General features: G+C 47.0%; 1 protein-coding gene across 3 annotated transcripts in view; it reads right to left on the minus strand.

The window, feature by feature from the left end:
• Positions 1-26,872, minus strand: part of NOL4 (nucleolar protein 4) — a 281,954-nt gene that overhangs the window by 196,914 nt on the left and 58,168 nt on the right. For all 3 annotated transcript variants that reach the window (XM_019547639.1, XM_019547645.1, XM_019547653.1), the window contains 3 exons: positions 16,019-16,130; positions 15,402-15,514; positions 9,159-9,291 (listed from right to left, as the gene is read on the minus strand). In XM_019547639.1, the coding sequence (XP_019403184.1) occupies positions 9,159-9,291; positions 15,402-15,514; positions 16,019-16,130 (358 nt within the window). The remainder of the gene's footprint in view (positions 1-9,158; positions 9,292-15,401; positions 15,515-16,018; positions 16,131-26,872) is intronic.

Genomic DNA, 26,872 nt, shown 5'->3' on the forward strand with positions numbered 1-26,872 from the left:
ATTGAACAGTGCAGGCCCAAGGACCGAGCCCTAGGGACTCTGCTGCCCACTTCTCCCCAGGTCAAATATGACCCATCCACCACCACCCTCTGAGTACGACCCTTCAGCCAATCTGCAATCCATCTGACTGTGTAGGCATCAATGCCAGTCGCCCAATTTTTTAATGGGGTGGGAGACAGTGTCAAGGGCCTTGCTGCAGTCCAGAAAAACTACACTCACAGCAACACCTGCATCCAATGCTTTTGTGACCTGATCATAAAAGGCAATCGGGTTGGTCTGACATGACCTACCCCTAATGAAACTGTGCCGGTTCCCTTTCAGCATCATTTCTGAGGCCGGCCCATCGCAGATGTGCTCCATGATGATCTTCTCAAAGAGTTTCCCTAGGATTGAGGTAAGACTGACAGGCCTATAGTTGCCCGGGTCTTCCCTCCTCCCTTTTTTAAAGATGGGGACCACGTTGGCTATCTTCCAATCATCTGGCACCTGGCCTGAACACCACAAGCGCTCGTAAAGCTCTGCAAAAGGCCCTGCAATAACCCTGCTAGCTTTCTCAACACCCCGGGGTGGAGAGCACCTGGACCCGCTGATTTGAACACGTCCAGCCCCTCCAGAAGCTCTCTAACCCAGTTCTCCCCAACCTGAGGTATGGAGGCATTCCCCTCGAGTCCATCTTGCATCACGGTGGGGAAGTCCTGGTCCCTGCCCAAGAAAACGGAGGTGAAGAATTGGTTAAAGAGGTCTGCTTTCTCCTCTGGCACAACCACCAGATTGCACAGAGGATCTTGCAGGGGCCCCACATTTCCCGGTGCTTTCTTCATCCTCCCTATATATTTGAAAAAGAACTTTTTGTTATCTTTGATTTTGGATGCTAGTCCTAGCTCTATGTCTGCCTTAGCTTTCCTGACAGCCCCCTTACAGCCCCGAGCAGAGGAGGTATACTCCTCTTTGGAGATAGCATCCCACTTCTGCCGGATGAACACTGCCTTTTTGGCAATCAGGCATTCCCATACACCCTTGGTGAGCCAGGGGTCTTTAGGGCACTCCTGCCCCCCCCCACTTTTTGTTGGGATGGTCACCCCTTGGGCCCTGAGTATTGTCTCCTTAAGGAACGACAACTCATCTTGGGCACTGAGCTCCCCTGCTCTCCAAAACCCCAGTGCCTCTCCCGCTAATCTCCTCAACTCATTGAAGCTGGCCCTCTTGAAGTCTAGGGCTACCGCCTTGCTGCAGGCCCTTGAGACCCTGCGCTGAATGGTGAATTCCAGCAAGCGATGATTGCTATCACCCAGGTGGTCAAGGACCTGGAGGCCCCTTACCAGGTCGTCACCTGTGGCCAGGACCAAGTCCAACAAGGCATCTCTTCTGGTAGGACTGTGCAGCTCCTGAATTAAGTGGTGATAGTGGAAGGTCCAATGATAGTGGAAGGTCACAAGGAATATATCATAAAGCAGGGTCTAGACTCCAAACACAGCCTTCGAGGAGTGGCAGCACCTTCTGAAGGCAGATTGCTACCCCATCCAAGGTATAATAGTTTCATAGTTAGTAGGGTTGGAAGGGACCTGAGCAGATCATCAAGTCTGACCCCCTGCCATGGCAGGAAAGAGTACTGGGGTCAAACGACCTCAGCAAGGTGACTGTCTAACCTTGTCTTAAAGACTCCCAAAGTAGGAGCCTGCACCACTTGACTTACAAGGTGGTTCCAGATCCTAGTTGCCCTGACAGTGAAGTAGCGCCTCCTGATGTCTAGTCAGAATTTACCCTCTGCCAGCTTGTGACCGTTATTTCTAGTCACTCCTGGCAGTGCTCGGGGGAGCAGGGACTCCCCTAGTGCCTGCTGGTCCCCTCTGACTGGTTTGTAACAGACCACTAGATCCCCCCTCAGCCTTCTCTTGTCAAGGCTGAACAGGTTCAGATCCCATAGTCTCTCCTTGTAGGGCCTGCCCTGCTGCCTTCTATCGTGCGAGTGGCCCTCCTCTGGACCCTCTCCATGTTGTCCACATCCCTCTTGAAGTGCAGCACCTAGAACTGGATGCACTACTCCAGCTGCGGCCTGACCAGTGCCGCATAGAGGGGGAGGATCACCTCCTTGGACCTGCTCGAGATGCATCTGTGGATGCATGACAAGGTGCGGTTGGCCTTCCTGACTGCATCCCCACACTGCTAACCCATGTTCATCTTGGCATCAATGATGACTCCAAGATCCTTTTCTGCCTCTGAACTGACGAGAAGGGAATTCCCCAACCTGTAGGTATGGTGCTGGTTCTTCTTCCCCAGGTGCATCACCCTGCACTTGTCAGTGTTGAATCCCATCCTATTTTCATCCGCCCTCCCCTGTAACCTGTCTAGGTCCAATTGTAGCCTATTCTACAATTGTAGAATTGTAGCCTTCCTTCCAGCGTGTCCATATCCCCCCACATCTTATTGTCATCAGCAAATTTGAACAAGGTGCTTTTTACCCCCTCGTCCAAGTCACTGATGAAGATGTTGAACAGCGCGGGCCCAAGGACCAAGCCCTGAGGAACCCCACTGCCCATATCCCTCCAGGTCAAAAATGACCCATCCACCACTACTCTCTGGGTACGGCCCTCCAGCCAGTTAGCGACCCATTTGACAGTGTAGGTGTCAACACCACAGTCCCCCAGTTTTTTAATGAGAATGGGGTGCAAGACAGTGTCAAAGGCCTTCTGAAAGTCCAGAAAGACTATGTCCACTGCTACCCCTGCATCTAAGGATTTGGTGAGCCGGTCATAGAAGGCCACCAGGATGGTCTGACAGGACCTGCTTCTAATGAACCTGTGTTGGTTGCCCCTAAGCATAATCTCTCCTGCTGGCCCCTCGTGGACATGTCCCCAGAATAATTCTCTCAAAAAGCTTACCCAGGATCGAGGTAAGACTAACTGGCCTGTAGTTCTCCAGGTCCTCCTTCCTCCCTTTTCTGAAGATGGGAACCACGCTGGCCCTCTTCCAGTCCTCTGGCACCACACCAGAGCACCATGAGTGCTCGTAAAGCCGTGCTAGGGGTCCCGCAATCACCTCGGCTAATTCCCTCAGCGCTCTAGGGGGGGAGATCATCAGGACCAGCTGATTTAAATACATCCAGTCCCTCCAGAAGTTCCCTGACTAGATCCTCACTGACCCCTGGCCTAGGTGTGCCTCCCCTGGGGCCTGAGGGGGGCTCATTGGGGGTGCTAATCTGGTCCCTGCTCACGAAAATGGAGGCAAAGGGTCATTAAATAGGTTAGCTTTGTCGTCTGGTGTGACGACCACATCTCCTAGCATGTCTTGCAGGGGCCCCACATTACCCGGTACTTTCTTTTTGCCCCCTATGTATTTAAAAAAGGACTTCTTGTTGTCTTTGATCTGGGTAGCTAGTCCCAGTTCCATCTCTGCCTTGGCCTTCCTGAATGCCCCCCTGAATCCCTGCGCAACTGCAGTATAGTCCTCCCTGGTGATGGCCTCTCCCTTCCATTGGGTGTACACCTCCCTTTTAGCTAGAAGACATTCCCGAATGCTTTTGGTGAGCCGTGGGGGCTTTTGTGCCCTCCTGCTCCCTTTGATCCGTGTTGGGATTACCTCCCTCTGGGCTTGGAGGATCGTCTCCTTAAGGAGCAACCACTCTTCTTGGACACCCAACTCCCCTCCCCTCCGGGACCTCAGTGCTTCCCCGACTATTCTCCTTGGCTCATTGAAATCTGCCCTCCTGAAATCTAGAGTTGCTGCCTTGCTGCAGGCCTTTGCCACCTTGCACTGAATGGTGAATTCCAGCAGGCGATGATCACTGTCGCCAAGGTGGTTGAGCACCTGCAGTCCCCTCTCCAGGTCATCACCCATGGCCAGCACCAGGTCCAACCTGGTGGGGCTGTGCACCTCCTGTGTTAGATGAAGGTCCTGCATTTTGGCTAGGAACCTATGTGAGCAGTCAGACCTGGATCATAAGAACTAGGAATATTTGCACACAAACCAGAAACTGAATTTTTGACAGGTCCACTGGTCCCTGCTTTTCCTGTTTTAATTTCATAATCACATATTGCCCAGGGGCCAAGAACCAGAAGGCAGACTATCCCATAAGGATGAACTCTCTGCTCTAGACCCATCACCCACAATCATGGTCATGGTGGATACATTAACTAAGATGACCCATTGCCAATTAAATGACCCATCTATTTCTGAGACATATATTTTGCCTACATAGCTGTCCATCTCAGGTACTCTCTGGCCATGGTCCCATTTATTTCATACTTCTGGCATGAGTTCTGTAAGGTTCTGGGCATGGAACCTCTTCATTCATCTATGTATCACCTTCAGACTAATGGTTATATGGAGTGCATAAACCAGATCCTTGAGCAATACCTCAGATACTTTTAAATTTTCATCAGTATAATTGGATGTTCTTGTTCCCCCTGGCAAAATTCACATACAAAAATGCTATCTATACTTCTACAGGCCAGACCCACTTTTTCTCCAACTATGGACTCCATCCTCATTTCCACCTAGCATTGCCTACTTTCCCATAGGTCCTCACATCGAATGACCTTGTATTGGAACTCCAAGATGTTTAGCAAAAAATTAAAGGTTCATCTCAACACAGCCAATCACATCTAAAAATAATGCCAGCAATATTTTGGCCCCGCCATTTCACTTGGTAACAAGGTCTGGCTCTCTTCAAAGACTATCAAGATCCCAAGACCACCTGCCAAACTGGAACACCAATATCTGGGCCCCTTCAAGGTTGTGGAACAAATAAGCTTTGTTGCATTCAAGCTATGGATGCCCAAAACACTAAAAGTACACCTTGTTTTCCACATATACCTACTCAAACCTTGCATAAAAAAACCTTTTCTGACTGCCTAAACCTGCTCCCCCCACACCCATGATAGTGGAAGGTCACAAGGAATATATTGTAGGGCAGGTTCTAGGCTCCAAAGACATCTGAGGCAAGCTCTATTAATTCATCAACTGGGAGGGCTATAGCCTGGAAGAATGATCTTGGGAACCAGATGACCATGTTCACACCCTCCCCTAAACTAGTATAAGATTTCCACTGAAAATACCCAGAAAAGCCTGGTCCCAGGCTGCCTAGAAGAGGCCATCTGGGAGGGTGGGATGGGGTGGGAGGGAGCAGAAACTCTCAGGAACACTGATCAAGCAGGCCTGGTTGTGCCAAGCATTTGAAGTTATCACATCTGCCGCTGATCCCCGACTAATGCAAGTGACACTGTTCTCTGCAACCAGACTGGCTACTGAAAGCACCACTCACCCCTTTTAAACACCTGCAGCTTCAGCCTCAACACATGCAAGCCTTAAATCAGCCTCAGTCTGTTCTGGCAAGCCTTGCATTCATAGCTCTCCCTGGCTTTCCTGACTTCTGACCTGGGTTTGACTTTTCATGACTATGATCATGAATCTACCCTGAAACTTGGTGCTGGCTCTGCTTTCTCTGGTTTCCCTGACATCCTGACTTGCCTTCATTGCCTTGACCCTTATCTCAGCTTTTCCCTGGAACTTGGTCCCATGATCTCTAATCCACCTACTCAGACCATGACTCAACGCTCCAGGAACCCGTGCTCCTACCCTGCTGACCTCCTAGTTGCCCCCCAGGGCCTATCCACAGGCCTGGCTGCCTATTCCCAGCCACACCCTCACAGTTACACAACTCCACGGGAATAATCTGAAAACAATGAAATAAAGATGTAACTGGGGATGGAATTTGGCCTAAACAACTATTGTCATAATTTGTTTATTGGCGCCATCATAGTGTTCAAAGGCTCCAACCTTTACTGGGCCACATTACACTAGATGCCACATAAAACACAGAGGAGGATACGGTCCTTTCCTGAAACTCTCATAATTCAGTTATTGGTGATGTGAGATGGAAAGAACCTATCTTAACGTTTATATTTGCATTGCTTTTTCAGAGTGGACAATTAGAAAGAACCCTTTTTTACTTGATTATTGGGCATATTTGGTCTGTAAATTCTGACAAAATAATAAGCACAAAGTTCTACTAAGTGTTTTTACAGTCCCTTCTAAAGGGAGTGTCAAATTCCAGCTGGGGCACCCTGGCAAAAGACTGGCACCTGGCCTATGCACCATTCATGTCACACGAAAGACTTCACATCTGTGGTGCATAATCCTCATGTGAACTCTATTCTCCAAGCTGAATGACACTTTAAGACAGTAGTTTCAGATTCTTTCTATAATGACGGTTGAATTCCATTTTTTATACTGGTTATTGCAGCAAGATATAAAACTCAATCCAAACTCCCCCCAATTCAAAACAAAATTTCCATTCATGTCAACAACAAACTCACACTGATATAAAGGCAGAAGTTTGCTATTTGTTGCCCCATTTTTAATGATTAGATTTTAACTTTGTACCTCCCCTTCTTCTACTTTTATGTTCCTCTTCCTTCACTATCCTCCCTTTTTAGTTTTTCTTTTTCTGCCTTATCGTGGTTCATCACACCTGTTCTTTCCTATGAATTTCCTGTCTTACAGGAACTCCTAGGTCTCTAGCCACTGTGCTTCATTACCATACTTTACCCCCATTCCATTTAGTAAAATGATCAGCGATTTAACATCTAACATTGACACTGGCTTCCAGTCCAATTAGACTAACAAGTTGAAGGTGGGGCAGAGGCATAACAGAGAAGCTGATCACCTAGGGCACCAGCAGTGACTTCTGGCTGCTGGTACCACCAGCACAGGTGGCAGCTATTATTTTAATGCTTCTCTTCAAGTTGGCACCTGGGGCTGCTGCCTTGGTCTCCCCACCTTAGTTATACTACTAGCTCATAGAGCAGTAGGGGTGGGCAAAATGTGGCCCATGGGCCGCATGCAGCCTGCCAGGCCATTCTATCCAGCCTGTGGGGCCCCTAAAAAAATTTAGAAAATTAATATTTATCTGCCCCTGGCTGCCTGTCATGTGGCCCTTGATGGCTTGCCAAAACTCAGTAAGTGGCCCTCTGCCCAAAATAATTGCCTGCCTCTGTCATGGAGGCACCTTAGAGACTTACTTTGCCATAGCATCTGATGAAGAAGGCTGTAGCTTATGAAAGCACATGCCTCTCTGAGGGCACGTGCACATGTTCACAAGACCCAATCTATGATCACGAGGATTGCTTAAAGCCACATGATCATAGATGGGACCCCACTTATACACATTCATTGGTGCTGGTCGGGGTGAGGCGGGGAGGATTGGAAGGGGCTACCACTTCCAAGGGAGGGGTTTGGTAGGTCCAGGCCAGAGGGATTGCATGTTTGGGGGTTGGGATGATTGGAGGTCTAAAAATAGTCTGGTCAGGGTGAGAGGTAGGAAAAGCATAGTCCTGCAGCTGGGGCAAGTTGCTGGGCTTTCCCAGCTCCAGGGCTGTGCTCCTAATAGCTACATACATTTCATTAGATCAGGCCTGGGCGAGCCTGATCTATGTAGTGGTCCTCCTCAGGTGAACTAAGTTAGATATGGCCAACCATTTTTTGCCTGATCTAAGTGTAACATCTGCATATGCCCTAAACAAGTTAGACTATAAAGCCACTAAACTAAACTTGCCTTCTCTCTATTAGAGTAACAATTAACCAGGAAATTCACACTTCTAAGCTACTGTTTGAAGCTGTTTGTCAGCCCAGTATAATTAAAAGTAGTGACATCTTCCAAAGTGTAGGTACCTATGAACGATTCTGTGTCGACTAAAAGGGGTAGGGATTTATCATTCAGTAGCTAGTCTGCAGTAACTGCCTGTGTGTAAGCCCTTACCCCATGGATATTAGAAGCTAAAGCATGGTAGCTTCTGGGAAATATGATTCCACTAGCATGGCTTAGCTTTTACTTCCCATGGGGCATACACACAGAAGGTTATGCCATGGACCAGGTACTGTGAAATAAATTGCTACCCACTTTAGCCCACAGTAAATATTTAATTTGTCCATCCTTGAAGTTCACATATGCAACATTTTCTTTGCAATCCTAAAGACAAGAAACTTACATTTAAAAGAAATAAATGAATACATACATTTTTGATTTCTGGACTGGCTATTTCTGGCGGGCCAAATACAAGCACCAAGTGAACCAGATTTGGCCATATATTTGACATCGCTTCTTTGAGTGACAGCCTTAAACTATGAACCCTTTCCCCAAGGAAATTGTATATACTGGTATCTACAATACACATGAGGAAAACTAAAGACGTACTGCACCTGCATTTGCTCTTTGTCTTGCTCACATTGGGCATTTTTACACATGCTTTGGGACACAGTACCAGAACAATACTTTAATTAGAGAACCACATTTATTTAAATGTCCGTGCATCATGTGTATCAGCATCCCTGCACTGAAAAAATGGTGGTGGAGGGTTCTGAACTAAAGCTCATCCAATGTGTTTTATTTCAAAGTGCCCTGCCGCCATTTTTTCAGCACAAGGACACTACCGATACACATGATGCGGAACAGTGCCAGAGTGTGTCAATTTCCGTTCTCCAGCAGATTTGATTAATTGCTGGATTTCCAGCATGTCAGAGCAGACTCCCTGCATGTCTAATAGGAGCCCGTTAATTCTAATCTTTCCATTTATTTAGATGTCCTGTATAATGAAGAAAGTGTTTTACAGAAAATTTTGTTGCAATTTTGTTATGCAGCCCAAAAACAGACTACATTATGATACAGGTATAACCTGTGATAAGACTAAACTGTAAAAAGAAACAAGCTACCTTAACTATGGGCTAGAATATACCTGCAGGACATAGTTCAGTCCATTACTTTGCCATCCCCAGGTAATTTCAGAGAAACAGCTTCCTCTCTCTTTTCTCCTTGCTGCTGGGGAGAAGTGCATTGCTGCTGAGAGCCAATGTGTCAAGATTCAAATTCTTAGTAAGTCGCACAAGGAAAAAGGGGAATTTTACTTCCACTTATGCCCATTTGCAGGCCAACTGTATATTTAATATAAAAATACCCAAAATGCAATTATTTAAGTCATCTAAGCAATCTAAGCAATAGTTAGTCTACCAAAAAAACAGCACAATCGTCCTTATTTTGCAGCAAAGTGAACTCATCTCAAATTATCTGAGGAAATGCATTCCCAATGAAAGGGTATAGAAGATGCTAAATGAGGGCATAACATAGAAAAAGGGCAGTATCTTTTTTATTTAATAAAAAGGCTTACCATCCTGCTGGCCCTGAAGATTCTGAGGACTTTGCATTCTCTCTTCAAGATTAGAACTAAGGTCTGAGTTCACAGCTGACATCCTGGTTGAGTCACTCATATCAAATTCATCACTTTCTATGGAACTTTCATCCTGCAATTCAAAATTCCCTGTTTCATATTAGGAAACACCCAAAAAATACTTCAAATAAGTTATTCAAACTAAAATCATTATTTAGTAATTCATATTAATAACTGAGATACCCTTACTGAATTAGTAAGTAAACAAGCAAGCTATAAGAAGAGCAAGTATAATTAATCACAAAGTGGACTGTGATCATTTGACAGGTGCCACCAAAGTTTAATCAAGTATGATAATACTCCAAATATAATACTAAGTGGCTTTCTAGAATACTTTGTAAAGGCAGAAAAATGTTAGTGTTCTGGGAACTCATGATAGCTCTTTTCTATTCAATCTTTGTTGAGGAGACATCTCCATTTTTGTGCCCAAATTGTTCATTCTAGTTGAATAATCATTGCCAGGAAGTACATAAGATTTTAATGAAATGCTGAATCTATCAAAGACAATGGCTAATCGTATTTGATTTCATCCTTAAGCTGTAAATATGTTCAAAGAAGTGACTGAAAAGTGGCATTGTCTTACTCAGTCCAGTCCTGATTTTGTTCACAATGAACTCAATTGCAAGGCAACTCGCAAGTGTGAAAGCAGGGAAGAGTTTATTCTGGCTCACACACTTCCAATATATTTCATAGAATCATAGAAGTAGGGTTAGAAGGGACCTTGTAGATCTTCAAGTCCAACCCCCTGCCTGGGAAGGAGAAAAAACTGGGCACAAATGATCCCAGCTAGGTAGGCATCAAGCCTCCTCTTAAAGACCCCCAGAGTAGGAGCCAGCACCACTTTCCTTGGAAGTTGGTTCCAGATCCTAGCCGCCCTAACTGTAAAGTAGTTCTTACAGCTGTCTAATGTAAACCTCCTCTCCAACAACTTGTGGCCATTATTCCTTGTTATGCCAGGGGGCGCTAGGGGAAACAAGGTCTCTCCCAAACCCTTCTGGTCCCCCCTAGTGAGTTTATAGATGGTCACCAGCTCCTCCCTCAGCCTTAGCTTTCCTGACAGCCCCCCCTACAGGCCCGAGCAGAAGAGGTATACTCCTCTTCGGAGATAGAACGCCCCTTCCACTGGTTGAATGTTGCCTTTTTGGCAATCAGGTATTCCCATACACCTTTGGTGAGCCAGGGGGGCTTTCGGGCACTCCTGCCCCCCTTGCTTTTTGTTGGGATGGTCATCCCTTCAGCCCTGAGTATTGTCTCCTTAAGGAATGACCACTCATCTTGGGCACTGAGCTCCCCTGCTCTCCAGAACCCCAGCGCCTCTCCCGCTAATCTCCTCAACTCATTGAAGCTGGGCCTCTTGAAGTCTAGGGCTACCGCCCTGCTGCAGGCCCTTGACACCCTGCGCTGGATGGTGAATTCCAGCAAGCAATGATCGCTATCACCCAGATGGTCAAGGACCTGAAGGCCCTTTACCACATTGTCGCCTGTGGCCAGGACCTACTGGAACGATCCAACCCGGCTGACTGTTCCTCCCAGCAGATGTCCGGGTAATTTAAATCACCCATGACAACTACATCCCTTGCCTTAAGTGCCTCTGCAAGCTGACCTGAAAATTCCTGGTCCAGCTCCTCCCCTTGGTTGGGGGGTCTGTAGTAGACCCCTCACCATTAGATCCCTCTCCCCATGGCCCCCTTGTATCTTGACCCAGAGCACTTCCACTTGCCCCTCTGACCCCATTTTGCTGGCAGAGGATGTGTATTGCTCCTTGACATAGAGCACCGCACCCCCACCTTTCCTTCCTTCTCTATCCAGCCTGTAAAGCCTATAGCCCCTAATGCTATCAATTTAAAGAATCTCCAATGCTGGTGATGAAAACAATGACTTGTTAGCCAAAAATCCAATTTCAATTTCTGATGCTCATTTTATTGTTGCAGACAGAAGATCTAGGCCCCAGCCAAGCAAACATTCATTCACCTGCTTAAGTTGACTCATTTTAGTAGTCCCATTGATGTCAATGATTAGGGACAGAAGTTACACATAAACTGGTTTAAGTGATCAGAAACTGGTTTAAACCCGTAACAGAACATAACTTCAGTGCACATAACCCAGTTTCAAAATGGCTGAAACTAGTTTAAGATAAACCTGGTCAAATGTAGTATCAGACTTAACTGATTTGGATCAAACCAGTTTATGAAACTTCTGTTCCAGACCCCTTCCTAGTCTAAGTTAAATCACAGTCCTCCAGCATCTCAGCATGCTTGACAGCCCTGGGCTGGGCTGAGGTGTCTTAGAAAGGTCTCTTGGGGGGAGGGGTTAGGCAGGGACTGCCCTCCTCCAGGCAAACCCTGGCTGGGGGCAGGGAGGTGAGTTAAACTTCCCTTCCCCAGAGTACAGAGCTCCCCTGCACTGCTAAAAACATACTGCTGGCTGCAACTGTGGATTACAAATCCCAGAGGCACCTGGAAGCAGGAAGAGGAGGTGATGAGCAGCCCTGTAGAGTCCTGCTGCTGTGATTCTGGACTACACATCTTAGAGACCTCGGGGACAGCAGGAAGAGGAAGTGAATGCACAGCCCATGCTGGCTACATGCCAGACAGCCATGCTCTAGCACCCTCTCCACCCCCCACCCGTCCCAGCTTCTGGTCTGAGCCACTGCAAGTATGTGACTGCATTTCCTGAATCAAAAGTGAATGTCTGTCCAGTTGCTTCTCAGTTTAATATCTGCAGTTTAGGCTAACCTGCAAAGATTTAATCAATTCAGCCTCAGGCTTTTTGACTCTCTGTACTTAGCCAATGACTTCAAACACCTGCTTAAAGTTTAATATTATGGTCACAAGTTTTGATCTGGAAGTTGCTGAGAAACAGAAAGCCAAAATTATATTTTTCAGTCACTTTTCTGAGTATAACAGAAGTTTGCTGAGGGCCTTCCTGTCAAAAGACAGGAGACTTTAAGAATAACTGAGTTGATGATTTGTATTCACCAAAGAAAAAAATAAGTTCTTTATTTGGAATATGAATTATACTTATTAGGTCTTTCTAAAATAGTCAATTGCCTGCCAGTTACAGTACTTTATTTTTGTACTCATTAACTAGAAGTGATCTAGAAATATATAGCTAATGCCAGAATTTGATATCAACATGTTTATAGCATACCCATCTGGATGGAAATGAATATAGTTAGTCTCTTTTCTCTGTGAACAGCTGGCCCCTGAGCAAGCTCCACTCTTTTGGAAGAATCCCTGAACTGGGCATAGCTACCATTAATACCAATATGTTTTAAGAGTGGAATCAAAGTGCCAAGAATCTCTCCTGTACCTGTGCACAACAGCTTATGACAAAACACGTTACCCCAAGCAATACTCTATACAACATAAACATTGAAAAAGGGAAAGCTTCTCCAACTGGTACTTGGGTTATACAATCTAACATAGGAAACAGTCAGATATAACGTGATGAACAATGTCCTCATAGCGCTTACACAAAGTGTAAGAAATGCTGGAAGCTAGAGTCCACAAGAGCACTAGCCTTCCCATGAACTTCTCTCTCTCTCTCTCTCTCTCTTTCTCTCTCTCTCTCTCTCTCCCCACTCCTCCCCCCCCCAAAGCACCAGCCAGTAGAGCCAACGTTGTACAGGGAAAATGCATTCTGCTCTCTTTCAAAGGCTGAATCAGTGTACATACCACCTCTACCCATTGGAAAGCTTCCATCTTCTCCAGGCATGGAGGGCTACAATCTGGAGTCGGCTTGTACCTCACTGACACCTGTCTTGTCTTCCAGTGCAAACTACAGAAGCCTTGGCTGCCCATACAGTACAGACTAGTTGGGGAATAACCAGGCATAGGGATATTTGTGGTTATGCCTCCACTTGTTCCTGGTCCCCTAAAGAGCAATGCTTCCACTGTCTCTATAAATATTGTGCACTCTATTGCACCCCTATGTGTGCGCATGCAGCTGCTAGTGGCTGAAGCTGGTGGTTAATGGTCCCCTTGTGCCAGCTGCAGCATTGAAATAAATTTCCCTGAGCAGCTGGGTCTTTCTCTTGGGCCATGACAGTTCTGCACCACCCTTTCCAAAGGTTTCAGCTTAACAGTATGACTTAGGCTGAAGTGGTCAAGGTGACTGATTACTACTAACAAGATATTCTCAATTATTAGGCACGCTAGCAGTGGTAACTAAGTTACTTCTCACCTCAGATCCTCCCCTCCACTGTAATACAAAGATGCTTTGTGCAACCTTGGAAACAGAGCCTTACTGTAAAATCAGAGGGTGGATTTTTTTTAAACCATACAAAGTAATTTGAAAACATGTATCAGAAACACTCCTACTTTGCACTGCTATCTTCCTACTGCCATTTTGTTCTTAGTGCCAGACTAATATCATTGCAATGACAGTACATATCTAGAGATAAAAATTAAAAAAGAGCATGAGATCTTCACTTGCAACAATGGTGCTTATTGGCAAGTGCATATCATGCAATGGAAAGACATTAAAAATTGCAACACTATGCATCACTGCAATGAGCCAAAGGTCACAATGCAAGACTGAGTGTGCCAAGTTCAAGTGGGAATGCTCTCAGTTATAAGTGTGGGGAGGGCAGGAGTTGTTACTTCCTACTACCACTGTCACATCAGCTGCCTGATTTCAGTGAAAAAATGGTACACTGAAAGGGGCCTGATTCATGTCATCAGGCCAGAAAGGACAATACTAAAATGCTTAAGCTATGATAGAAGAAGAATGTACTATACCAGATGGCTGTGTTCCAACATTAGTGTTTTGCCCCATGTAGCAGGAAGAAAGAATTGTAGGAGCAAGGAAAATAATGTAGCATTAAACTTCACTGTAAAGATAAAGCCTCCGGCCCACTGCTTGCCAAGAGTCAGCTTCTCAACTTGGGGTAGCCGACACAAGGAAGGCCTAGTTTTGGGAACAGAAGACCAAGCTGAAGTTGCATCAAGTGCTCCTGGAGAAGTGTAAAAGAGATAGACATGTCTTCTACAAAAGAAGAGATCCCTGATATTTTTAGAAAAGTACTGACAATTCCCTGCTTTTGTGGGGTTTTGAATAATTCATATATCTCCATCAATAGTTCATATCTACTTATTATGAAAAATAATCTGGCTGGCTTTACAGAACTCAAAAGTCAATCAGGGTCTTTGCCATAAACCAGCTGTTTGGATTGTTTTTAAAGGTTTTTCTTTTTAAGGAAAAAAAAAGAAATAAGGAATCAAATTCAGATTATTTCTTCCAGGCAGGCAGAAGGGCACAGCATGCAGGACTGCTTTTGGTTGGCACACAGCCGGGCTCCTAACTATTTGGCAGCTTGCATGATAAATGAACGCATTTCTCACAAAATGAGTTTATTACAAATAATTTGCCAGCTCCCCTCCAATTCATGAAGCACTTCTCAAAATTTGAAAAAGATCTGCATGAATCACAGAAAAGAAATAATTAAAAAAGCAGATTATTTCCAGTTCCCTTAGATGAAGTCCAGTTCTCAGCCTGAGTCTCCTTTTCTATATTTAATTAATTCTGACAGAAATTCAAATGCAAATGTATAGGTGCATACATGAATTTCTTACTGGATGAGGACCGATTTCATCACGGAGTTAATTTTAAGTCCATGTTTAGTACTTTGCCGTATTAGAGTTGGAGGTTCTATTTCCCCATAAACTGTCCAATCAGGGCCTCTGTCCTGAAGATCCCAATCACTTTGTTACTGCTCCCACACACATTCCTTTGCTGTTCTGCATCATGACTAGTAACCTCAGCATTTGAATGGCATTCACTTCAGGAGCTAATGAAAGAACACTTTCGTGCACTGCTAAGCACAGAACTCATCCATGGTGGCACATGTTGCCTCCTTATTCTTTCCATCCCAAATTGACCCTAGCAGTTGATGTACAATGCCCAACATCTGAACCAAGATCTCTATTAAAACAGTGTGGAATAGTGTACTGTTCCAAAGCCAGAGGGTATAAGAAGATCTACAAGTTTTGAACAGGATATTTATTATATCATATCATACAGCATTTTAAAGAGATATCTTGCTATATTGACAGTATTCAAAACTGTTAACAGAGGGTCACATTCCTCCTTGGTTTAATTCATTAAATTTTGTGGAATCACACTATGGAACAATACAATCTGCAATGAACTATAAATAGATTTTGAATATTTTATTTTTACCTCATCTTGTTGTGAGTTCAGTAGCTGCAGTTTCATGTGCTTCATGTAGGCCATAGTAATTGGCATGTTGTAATCAATCATACTAGTCACCAAAGTCGGAGGTTTTCCATTATCTGTAATAAAAATATTTATTATGCATGATATGTTAATTGTGGAAGCTACCTCAGTATAATCTGCTGCCAAATGCCAAACTGTTTCTCAGTTGGCTCCAACTTTGGCATTTTCAATTGCCTTTACAGATAGCCATTTCCATGAAAAGAAAGTAAATCAAGCATAAGCATGAAAAATTATAAACTCTGCTATCCTAAATGACTACAGCAGATGTGCCCTATCCATCGTTTATTGTTATATGGACATACAAGCATTTCCATAAGAAAATAAATTATTTTATCCAGGTAAAATCATCTTTCTTTTAGAAATGAGTATGGCACTACACTCCATCCTTTAAGGAAATACTAAAGATTCACTACCTTCTAACTTAAGTGAATGAGAAGATCTGATCTGTTGAACTGTTCCAGTCTACCAAATTTTTATGAACCTTTACTTACACTAGGAAAATGTAAATGGGTATCAGGAATAAAATTACTTTACATCCCACTATTTGACACTACAACTACCTTTATGATCCACTCCATCTGGGTTTAAATGCATTCTTTTCTGGCACTCTGAGCAGCTCATTAGAAACCGTGTCACCGCTTCTCTCGGTAGGAAGGCATAGGTCTCTGAAATCTGAAATGAATAACAAAATATAGGTGTTATTATATAAGCTGATTGAACATGATTTAACAGAGCTGATTGTTATATTTCCGAATAAGGCATATTATCCTATAATGCCAGGAAGCATAATGGAAGCATGCACTGCATACTATGCAACATTTCAAGAAACATCTTTCTAATCTAGCTACTTATCATCTAATGGCTAATAATAGCTAAAACTGAGAAAACCCACTCATTTCAAAAGCAGCTTAGTTGTCTGTTTATAGTTTCTGTAATTTCTTTTCAGCAAAAAAGACTCGTATGTAACAGACATCCAAGTGAGACATTATTTAGGGGAAAAAATCCTATTCCCCACCCCCTAAAATATACTACAAAAATGTGTTGAAAAAATACTGATGCTTCTCATAGCTATTATCACAAAAACTTTCTGTGCTTATATTATTTATTTAATTTTAATACTACACAGATTTAATTTTAATTTTTCACAGAGTCAACAAAAAGATGCTAGAAATGGTAGGTAACCAAGGTAGTCCCCTTAATGTTCTACCTTTGTGTAAGTTTCATCTACTGTTGAAAATACTCTCAGATAGTCAATGATAAATGTAACTATTTAAATAAATTATTTCCGCTAACAGCTCTGGAATTTTAAATTTACCATCTCAAAAATCTTAAATGTATCGCTTCACCTGAAACTTGGAGCACTTGAAATAATATATCTTGGGCACTCATTCCAGAAGAATCACCTCTTCATACCTTAAATTCACAAAGAACTATGCATCTTTATTCTTGACATGTGCATCTACACATGCATTTGATCTGGGATCACTTTACTTGCAAGTAAACTACTCATTAGCAGGGATCCTGGTTTTCCATTTCCCATGGAAAAACAGAGAAAACCATAGATTTCTAATTTTTATCAGAGAAAATGCAGATTTCTCCTTTCAGCAGAGAAACCTGGGGATTCCCTGCTTTTACAAACAGTTCTTCAGGCTGGTTGAGCTTCAGCTTGCAAGAGCTGTTTGCCAACAGAGTGGGAAACCTCAAGCCCTGCCCAGAGGGGAAGGGAAAGGGAGAAGGGTGGGACCTGAGGCTCTCAGTCAGCCACAGCTCTGCTCAGCTTAGCTTCATTCCTGGAGGCTGAGGTAAGTGTGGCTTGCAGGGAGCATGGGACCCCTCTGGCGGGGCTGGGGGTGTTATGGGTCACGATTGGGGGCACCAGCAGGGCTGGGGGAGCCAGCCCTGCCCCCACCTGAGCAGGCAGCAGCAGTGGGGAGCCAGCTCCATGCTGCTTCTGCTGCAGCTACCTGCTGTTGGGGGCAGGGAGCTGCAGACTTGGGGGGCCCCATAGCACTGGGAGCTGGGGAGGGCCTCCAGCAGGGATGGGGGGCAGGGGCTGTGGGTAGGGGAAGAGGCATGAGTAGGGCAGGGAGCTGTTGTGGGGGCAATGAGGGGCACCAGCAGGGTTGGGATGGCTTTGGTGGGTGAGTGAGGGGCACCAGCAGAGCTAAGGAGACTGCAGGGGGCTTTTAATTTTAATAACGGATTTGAGGGGTTTTAATCAGAGAATTTGCAATTTTTTGTCACAGAATTTGTGATTCATCAGAGATAACCAGGATCCCTGCTCATGAGTAAACGCTTCTGGGCAATTGTCTACACATGCAGGGAGGTGGAAGAAAATTTGCTGCTCCTGCAATGGTCCCCTGCCACCACTAAGGGGAGCTCAAGGCTCCAGTGCACCTGACAGCAGCTGGTAGCCATTTTTTAAAGGCAACTCCACTCTGTGCTGCCTTTTCAGCTGCTCTTCTGGCCAGGAGCAGCGTGCAGAGGCTGGGGCCAGCAAATGGCAGCTCTCTTGCTCCAGCCTCTGCCTCCGTGTACCATGGCTGCTCCAGCCCCTGCCCCTGGCAACAACATCCAGTGTCCTGGGCTCCTGCTGGCCATGGTGGTGGCCCTGCTGGCCCCAGTGGGCCCCCACTGCTAAGGACCTCGGTGAGCTGCACACCCACCAAAAAGAGCCAGGTTACTGGGTGAAAGAGGCACTGCCCGACCACCTCCTTACACACTCCCCACTGTAGCCTACCTGGACAGATGCCCAGATATCCCCTACCCCACCACCCACCCCCAGCACCACGCTAACTGAAGCCAGTTCTCAGAAAAACATTTTATTCCCTCAAAACAAACAGATGCCTCCCCCTCCCTCCCTCTCCAACAATGGAGCCCCTCCACCACCAACAAAACACCCTCTTACTCATGCAAACTATTTACGAGTGAAGTGATGTGGTTGTGTGCATGCCCACCCAGCATGGGTGGCCATGGGATGGGGGAGCCTAGCGGGTAGAGCCTGGGGACAGGCAGCCATCACACTGGCCTCTGGCCACTGCCTTATGTGTGCACATGCTGTGGCGAGTCAGGTGGGTGGGGGGCTTGCCTGGGGCAACAGTGGCCAGCAGCCCCCTGGCATGGGCATCTTCCCCTCCAGCAACTAGTGTCCAAAACTAACAGGGCTGGGATGTGGTTCTTCTCCCACTGCAGGCAACTCTGTGCCCACATAGAGCCAGGGTGAGCAACAGGCCTGGGCCCAGGGTGGGTGGCTGGGCAGCAAGGGACCCAGGGCAGGGGCTGGGGCAGAGGCTCCTGGCCCATGGAGGCAGCGCTGGACTTTTGCCCAGGCCCATGGGGGGGGCCTGCTGCTGGGCAGTGGGCAGCTGCCAGAAGGCAGGTGGGGCTAGGGTTGGGGCCAGGCAGCACAGGCAACTGCCAGGATGGTTTCCAGCACTTGACGCTTGTACTCCATGGCCTCCACTGCCCTGCCCGTGCCTGCACTCTGCTTCTGCAGGGCCTACACATGCTCACACTCCCGGGCCAGGAGCTGCGCCCTGAACTCCCAGTCTGCCTGGTCCCGCACATTCTTGCAGGCCACATCCTCCGCCCACCACCTGCTCTGCCAGGCAACATCTTCCACCAGAGAGTTGTCTGATGTTGTCATCAGCCAGTCCAGAAGGAGTATCATGTCCTGGGTCCTCCTCTAGCAGAGCCAGTGAATTTGCAGGGCCCTGGCTGTGGGCAGCGGCGACTCTGAAGCTGCATCCTGGCTGCCAAAGGTGGCCTCTCCCCTGCGTGCAGCTGCAGGGCCTGCAGAGGCATGAGAAAGAAGCTGTTTTTGAGAGTTTGCAACATTTCTGAAATAAGATGCTCTGTACCAGGGGCCCATATGCTATCTGGCACAGGTGCCCATGGACCATGATAGGTCAGCTGGATAGGCCTGGACCCAGGAGGCTGCCAGCTGAGCCCCTCATCCTGCTTGCTCCCCCATTGCCAGTGGGCCACGGATGCTAGCCACAAGCAGCCTGCCCCCCTGCCCTATTACCAGGCCAGGACCAGCCAGGATCCTGGCTGCATCTGCTGCCATGGTTCCAGACCCTGCTGCTCCCATGTCCCCTCCTACAGGCCTACCAGTCTCCTGTGATGCTACCAATCTCACCGCACCCAGGCTTGGGGGAGGGTGCAGTGTTCACAGATGACTGGAAAGAGGAGCTGCTCATGCCCTCACCCTCCCTGCAGGGGGTCTCTCTGGGGAGCTGCCCCAGGGCCGGGCCTCCCCCCCACAGCAGCAGTGCACCCCAAGCATGCCCCTGTTGTGTGTGTCCCCAGCACTGCACAAAGAGCTGGTTGCACAGACTGAAGGGTTCCTGACCCACTACACCCTGTTACTGCTGATCGCCATGGTGGCCTGGGCACAGCTGGCATGGGACCCTGAGCTTTGACGATGTGGAGGGAAGCCTGGGTTGCCCTGCAACCTCTGCCATGCCTGGAGGGATACCTGTGGCTCCATTACACATCCCTGCCCCCCAGAGCTGAGGAAGACATCACCACCAGCATTGACATATCCCTCAGCATGTGAAAAGCCCATGCCTGCCTAGCTCCAGAGGCACAGGCTGCTCAACAAACTTTTGCACTGTCTCCTACCTCCCTGCATGCTGTGGGTTGGGGATGGGAAATGAAGGGGCCAAGGGAGTGTAGCCAGCCCAGGAGGGAAGCAAGGGGGCAAGGGAAGGGGCTAGGGCCTGAGCAGGGGAAGGGTTGGGGCTGAGGGAAGGACAGCCCTCCCCCAAGTCTAGAGCTTACCCCATGGCCAGGGCTGGTATGGCCAGCAACTCCGGTCATTCCCAGCTGGTGGCGATGTCATGTGGCTCTGGGTGGACTCATTGGATGACAGGCTGTGTTGTGCAGGTGCCTGGCCAGGGGTCCTCCCTGGGCAGGAGCTGGCACTGCTGGCAGCTGGTGATGGACATGCCTGGCCATGCCTTGTGGCTGGGGCTGAGGCTGCAGAGCTGTTGAGGCAGGCGCTGGCCCAGGCTGGTAGAGGCTGCAGATGGGCAGCTTGGTAGGATGGGCTACTGGTGTCCTGCAGGGTCATCCACCAGTGACAAATCACCACACGTGCCAGGCCAGGGCAGGGCCTCAGGCAGGTTGCCCAGGCTGCAGTACACAGCATGGCTGCAGCCTAGGTCCCAGATGCTGCATAAAGGGCATGGACTTGCCGGCACTCCCTGACCAATGATTGTGGTCAGTGATGGAAACCCACTGTGCCCACAAGGCTTTGACCTTTATGCGGCACTGCCACACTGACTAGTTGTGCCTGCACTCCTGCATCTGGCCTGACAGACCCTCACAGACATGGGCACTGGAGCCCTGCATAAACTGCTTCTGCACCTCCACCTCAGCTCCCAGTGCCATGAGGTCACCAGTCTCCTCCTGTGACCAGTTGGGGCCCTGGATGGTGGGGTGTGGCATGGGCAATGAAGCCATCAGGGTTCCCGCACCAGCTCTTTGGGTCTCTGCACAGCTGTTCCTGTGCTGCTGGGCCTGGGCAACTGCCTGCAATGCCTAGCGCAGGGCCATAGCACAGGACTGGCAGCCACATGGTGAGGCAATACCTCACAGAACCTGCAAGTTCTGGGAAGGCTGCTGGGGGTGGGTTGTAGGAAGCTGGAGTTGGCCCCAGTGGCCAGGAGCTGCCTGCAGCTGAGTCTGGGTCCTGATACGCCTGGCAGGAGCCTGGAGCAGCTCACAGGCCTGGACACCACGGGCATTGCAGCTGCAAAGCAATACAGTGCCAGGCACTGGTGCCAGGGTGCAGGCACACTGGTGTAGCTGGCCTGTGGCTTGAGCAGGGGACACGGGCCTGGAGTGGCCTCAGGCTGCTTGCTTGTACTGCAGGGCTCTGAGTGCCTGCAGGCTTTTAAGGGCCTGAGGCTGGGGCTGATAGGAAGCAAATTTGCTCCTGATTGGCAGCTATATGTATTTAACTGCACAGTATCTACTCGTGAAAAAAATTGCTACTTGCATTTGCAAGTAGCAAATTTACTTGTGAGTAGCAATTTTTACTGGACAGTAAACGCGTGCATGTGTAGACATGCACACTTACTCTGCAGTAAACTACAGTACTGAGCAGTAAAGTCTCGTGTAGATGCGTCTGATGGGGAACATATTTGGTAACCTTCACTGAGGAGGCTAGAGTGCCATTGGTAACATGAAGATCAGTAAATACAGTTAGTATCTCAGGCAATGCTTAGGACCCAATTTCTGAAGCAGGAAACTCCTGAAGAGACAGCAAGAGCATTCTCACAGCTGAAATTAGAAATGCTTCACTTCTTAACCAGAGTAGATAAAAACCCACTTGCATTCTGCTGCTCAGAAGCCTGCAGCAGGGTTCAAGTGCATTACTGAAGAGCTGAAAGAATGGCTTCCTTAGCTGTACCTGAGTATCTTGAGAGTTATACTTTCCCAAATTCATAAGTGATGTAAACATGTAAATAAAGGGATGCAAGTTTAAGTTGGTGTAATTTATTTGTTGATAGGACCCTTAGATTCACCTGTTAATTTAGCCTCCGTGGAAGAAATAGTAAGAACTTGTGTGTCAAAAATAATTTACATCCTGGACTGTAACCTTCCATTTATCATCCTATTACTAAGACAATGTGATTGTTTCCTTTGTAAAATTCTGTTTTAGGGGCATGATAACAAAAAGAACAGATTCCCTTCTGAGATTAAACTTGGCATAAACTGTTTCATCCCAGAGTAAACTTCTTGGAAAACAACCTAAAAACACTAACTTAAGCTACATTTGAGCTTCTTCTTTCAGATCCTTTTTTGCACATTTCTACACACCAAAAATGGAGAAATGTTGGTTAGACTGAAACTTTAAAACATCTAAAAAAAGATTAAGTTAAAATCATCTAGAAACTTAACATTCAGAAAAGTAATAAATGTATATATGCAGCCACCTCTCTTTCATAACATTTTAAGATTTAGAACTGCATTGAAATTAATGGAGCTTACCCATGGATTCATTAGTGGCCTGGATTTGATAGGAATGCTCCATTTATTTTAATCAGGCATTTCTGTCAAATTCCCACTCCGCTCAGACAAGACACAAATCCTTCATGGATAGTAACTGAGCTCAGGCCAGATTTGATAAGTATGCTTGCACTGACTATAAGGAAGCTGGATTTTTATAGATCACCTAATCACAACTAGATTTGTCCACATAGTGGATGGCTCTTACTCTCCAACTTCCCTGTGCAGCATGTAGTCAAGATTACCCTTCCCTAAATCTATATATGTATGTAGGTATATGTAGGTATGCATTTATTCAGGTTAAAATCCTTAGCTAACATCCCTTTGAAAGATGTTAACTAACTCTCTCTCACCTTGTGAACTGGCTCAAATTAGTCAAATTTGAGGTGAAATTGCAGTCCATGTCATTAGTATAACTCAGCAGGCACTGCATCAAAGTAGCAATGCCAAATTCCATCAATTAAAGATATAGCTCCTATATCTGTATGCACTTATTTTTATAGGGTAAAATATATGTCTTCTAGGAGCTAACCACAATGCTGCTTGACATGCCTAGCAATATCCTCTCCCAGAGCTAACAACTTAGAAAATTATATATTTTGCTTTCAAAAATGAGGAAAATAAATTGAAAGAGTGGGGATAGATTCTGCTTGTTTCTCTCACAGAATGGCTAAGTATAGAGAATCAAAAAGCCCAAGACTGAATCAATTCAATCTTTGCAGGTCTCTCTAAACTGTGTAGATTGAACCAATAAGCAAGTGAATGGACTTTTACTCTGCAAACAGAAAAGGCAGCCAGACCCCTGCAGGAGCTCATACCAGTAGCTGGAAGGCCTTGAAAGCATGCCTCCCAACATGCTGGCCACTACAGATGGCTGGAAACCAGGCGATTCCCCCAGCTACACCCCCACCTTACCTTTTGGGCTGGCTGAGGAAGGGGTGGGGAGAAAAACCCACCCCTCTGGCCTGGCACTGGACCCCCAGATGGAAGCAGCCTGGCACAGTGGGAGGAGAAAAAGCCCAACCTGGGAACTTTCCTCCTCCCACCCGGAGCCAGCAGTGGGGCTGGAGTCCCGTAGCCATGCCCCCCTCCTCAGTCACTGGTCTGGCTGGAGGGTATGGAAGGGAAAGACTTCACTATGGCTTGACTCCACCACCCCCCAAGGCTGAGAGCCAGGAGTGTGGCTAGAGTCCTGTCCCCTCCTTTGCTGGCTGAAGACTGAGGAGGTGAGTGTGGCTGGGGGTGAAGCCAAGCCCCCCACCTCCACACTCTCCTCACCCTGCCCCATCCCTGCACCAGGCTGCACCTGGCTGAAGATCCAGTGCACCAGAGAAGTGGGTTTTTCCCTCCCACCCTCTCCTCAGCCAGCCAGAGGAGTACTAGTGCTCTGGCTAGTGAGCAGAAAGGCAGGGCAGACCCTGCTCTGCTGAAGCAGACAGAACAGTTCAGGACTGCAAAGCATCCTCTGATGCTGGGGGACTGTAAGTTAACTTTAACTGGGAAAATGGCGAGACCGCAGCTGGAGTACTGCGTCCAGTTCTGGGTGCTACACTTTAACAAGGATGTAGTAAAGCTTGAGAGAGTCCAGAGAAGAGCCACCCGTATGATCAGAGACTTGCATCGCAAACTATATGAGGAAAGGCTGAGGGATCTGGGACTCTTCAGTCTGAAAAAAAGGGGGCTGAGAGGGGACTTGGTAGCAGCTTACCACTACATCAGAGGCATACATCAAGGGCTCGGTGAACAACTGTTCACCAGGGCAGCCGAGAGGAAAACTAGGAGTAATGGTCACAAACTCCTGGAAAACCGTTTCAGGCTTGACATTAGGAAAAAGTACTTCACAACTAGGGTGTCCGGACTGTGGATAAGGTCCCTCCAGAGGTGATGCAATTGCCTATCCTGGAAATCTTTAAGAGGAGACTGGACAGTCACCTTGCTGGGGTCACCTGACTCCACCTGTCTTTCCTGTTTGGTGCAGGAGGCTGGACCCAATGACCTTCCAGGGTCCCTTCCAGCCTTACAATTAATGAATCTATGAATGAGTCCTATTAGACTGGGAGTCAGGACAGCAAGATTTGATCTGTGATTTTACTTAATAAAGTAATATTTTTCTATATTCCAATATATCTGAAAGAAGTCAGTCTTGCAATCACTTCTGCAAGTACTCTCACTGACTTCAGTTTTTATACTTAGCAACAGTGCCAAGGCGAGCCCTTTAATCTCTCCCTGTGCTCAAAAACAACTTCTCTTACACAAGCATGGAATGAGAGGAACAGCAGAGGGAGACTCACACACTAAGAGATTCTGCAAGTACAGAAATAAATATGAGGAGGTAACCATACTTAGCTTTGTTGCTACAGAAGTAATACTGGCTTAATGTGGTAGGTAGAAAAGGTAAGTGAAAGAATTCAGTCAATTATTTTCAGTGACAAAGTCTTACTCACTCACTCCCCCCCTGCCATGTCTGGGCCCCACACAGGCTGCTTTGTCCCCGCCACACCCTGCTACGGTCATCTCTGCTAGCTAGTGTGTCACCCTGCCTCTCCATGTCTACCCACCATTGAGGGAATTATCTCAATTATCCCCAATGCCTGAAGAGCTGCAAAGTCCATCTGTGCAGGCTCATCACAACCTATCTTTAAACTAGGTTCATTGGGGGACGGGGATGCAGTGGACAACGAGAATCTACATTCAGAGAATCTCAAACCATGTGATGGATCAGCCCAGGTCAGCACTATGGGGTCTGACAGACATCAGGACAAGGGGATACCAAGGGCACTCACTGGGGGGCTTAAATGTATCTACACTAATGCTAGGAGCATGGGGAACAAGCAGGAGGAACTTGCACTCTTGCATGCAAACAACAACTTTGATCTGGTTGGGTTGACTGAAACCCAATGGGACCCTTCTCACAATTGGGCAGTAAGCAATGAAAGTTATAGGTTGCACAGATGGGATAGAGTGGGGAAAAAAGGAGGGGGTGTTTCTCTCTGTGTTGAGGAGCAATATACATCTTCTATAATTAAGATGCGATCAGAGGAGGGCCAAACTGAGGTACTGTGGGTTAGGATACAAGGGGGGTGAGGGGAAAGGGACTTGGTAATGGGGGTCTACTACAGACCACCACACCAGGAGGATGAGGTAGATCTAGAATTCGCCAGGCAGCTCTCAGAAGTCAAGAAATATGGTTGTTATGGGTGATCTAAACTATCTTTACATCTGCTGTGAGGATCAGTCAGCCAGAACTAATTGTTCACATAGGTTCTTAACCTGCATACAAGACCTCCACCTGATGCAGGAGGTATACAATTCCACTAGGGGGAACACCTTGCTGGACTTGGTGCTGGCTCTGGGGGACGACCTGGTGGGGGATCTGCCGGTTACAAGGCAACCTGGGGGACAGTGACCATCCATCGACCGAATTCACTATTTGGCAATGGGTGGGAAAAGTAATCAGCAGGGCAGAAGTGCTACACTTCAAAAAGGCTGACTTCAGGGTGCTTAGGAGAGTAGTTAGTGGGGCATTAAAGCTCAAGAGCATTGACAAAATGGGGGTCCAGGAAGGGTGGCCATTCCTCAAGGAAGTGATCCTTTGGGCACAGAAAGAGGCAATCCCACTGTGTAGAAAAGGGGGCAAAGGGGCTCTCCTGGCTAAGCAGGGAAATCTACAAAAGCCTAAGTGCAAAAAAAGGGGCATATAGGCTGTGGAGGCAGAGGGTAGCTACCAAGGAGGAGTATACCTCCTTGGCTTACACTTGCAGGGAATCAGTTAGGAAGGCCAAATCAGCATTAGAACTCAGCCTAGCAACAAAAATTGAGGACAAGAAAAGGTCCTTTTTCAGGTACATAGGGAACAAAAAGAAGGCCCAGGGCAGCATAGGACCCCTACAGGATAAACAAGGGCAGCTGGTGACAGATAGGAGGGAAAAAGCAGAGCTCTTCAATGAGTTTTTTGCCTCTATATTCTTGAACTTGGATCTAGACAAATCTCCCAAATTCATTGGGACAGAAGCAGGAGAAACACCAGCCCACCAACTATCAGTGAAGACCTAGTAAAGAGACACTTGGAGGGGCTGGATGTGTTTAAATCAGCGGGACTGGATGAGCTCCACCCAAGGGTGCTGCAAGAATTAGCCAGTGTCATACCATCTAATTCTGGGCGCCGTAATTCAAGAAGGGTGTGGACAACCTTGAGAGAGTCCAGAGGGCCACTTGTATGGTTAGAGGCCTGCAGGGAAGGCCTTATGGGGAAAGACTGAGGGACCTGGACCTTTTCAGCCTGCACAAGAGAAGGCTGAGGGGAGATCCTGTGGCAGTATACAAATTCACCAGGGGGGTGCAGCAGGGAATAGGAGATACTCTGTTTACCAGAGCACCCCTTGGAATAACCAAAA

The sequence above is a fragment of the Crocodylus porosus genome, unplaced genomic scaffold, assembly GCF_001723895.1.
Source record: "Crocodylus porosus isolate Cpor-Errol unplaced genomic scaffold, CroPor_comp1, whole genome shotgun sequence".
Classification (NCBI taxonomy): domain Eukaryota; kingdom Metazoa; phylum Chordata; order Crocodylia; family Crocodylidae; genus Crocodylus; species Crocodylus porosus.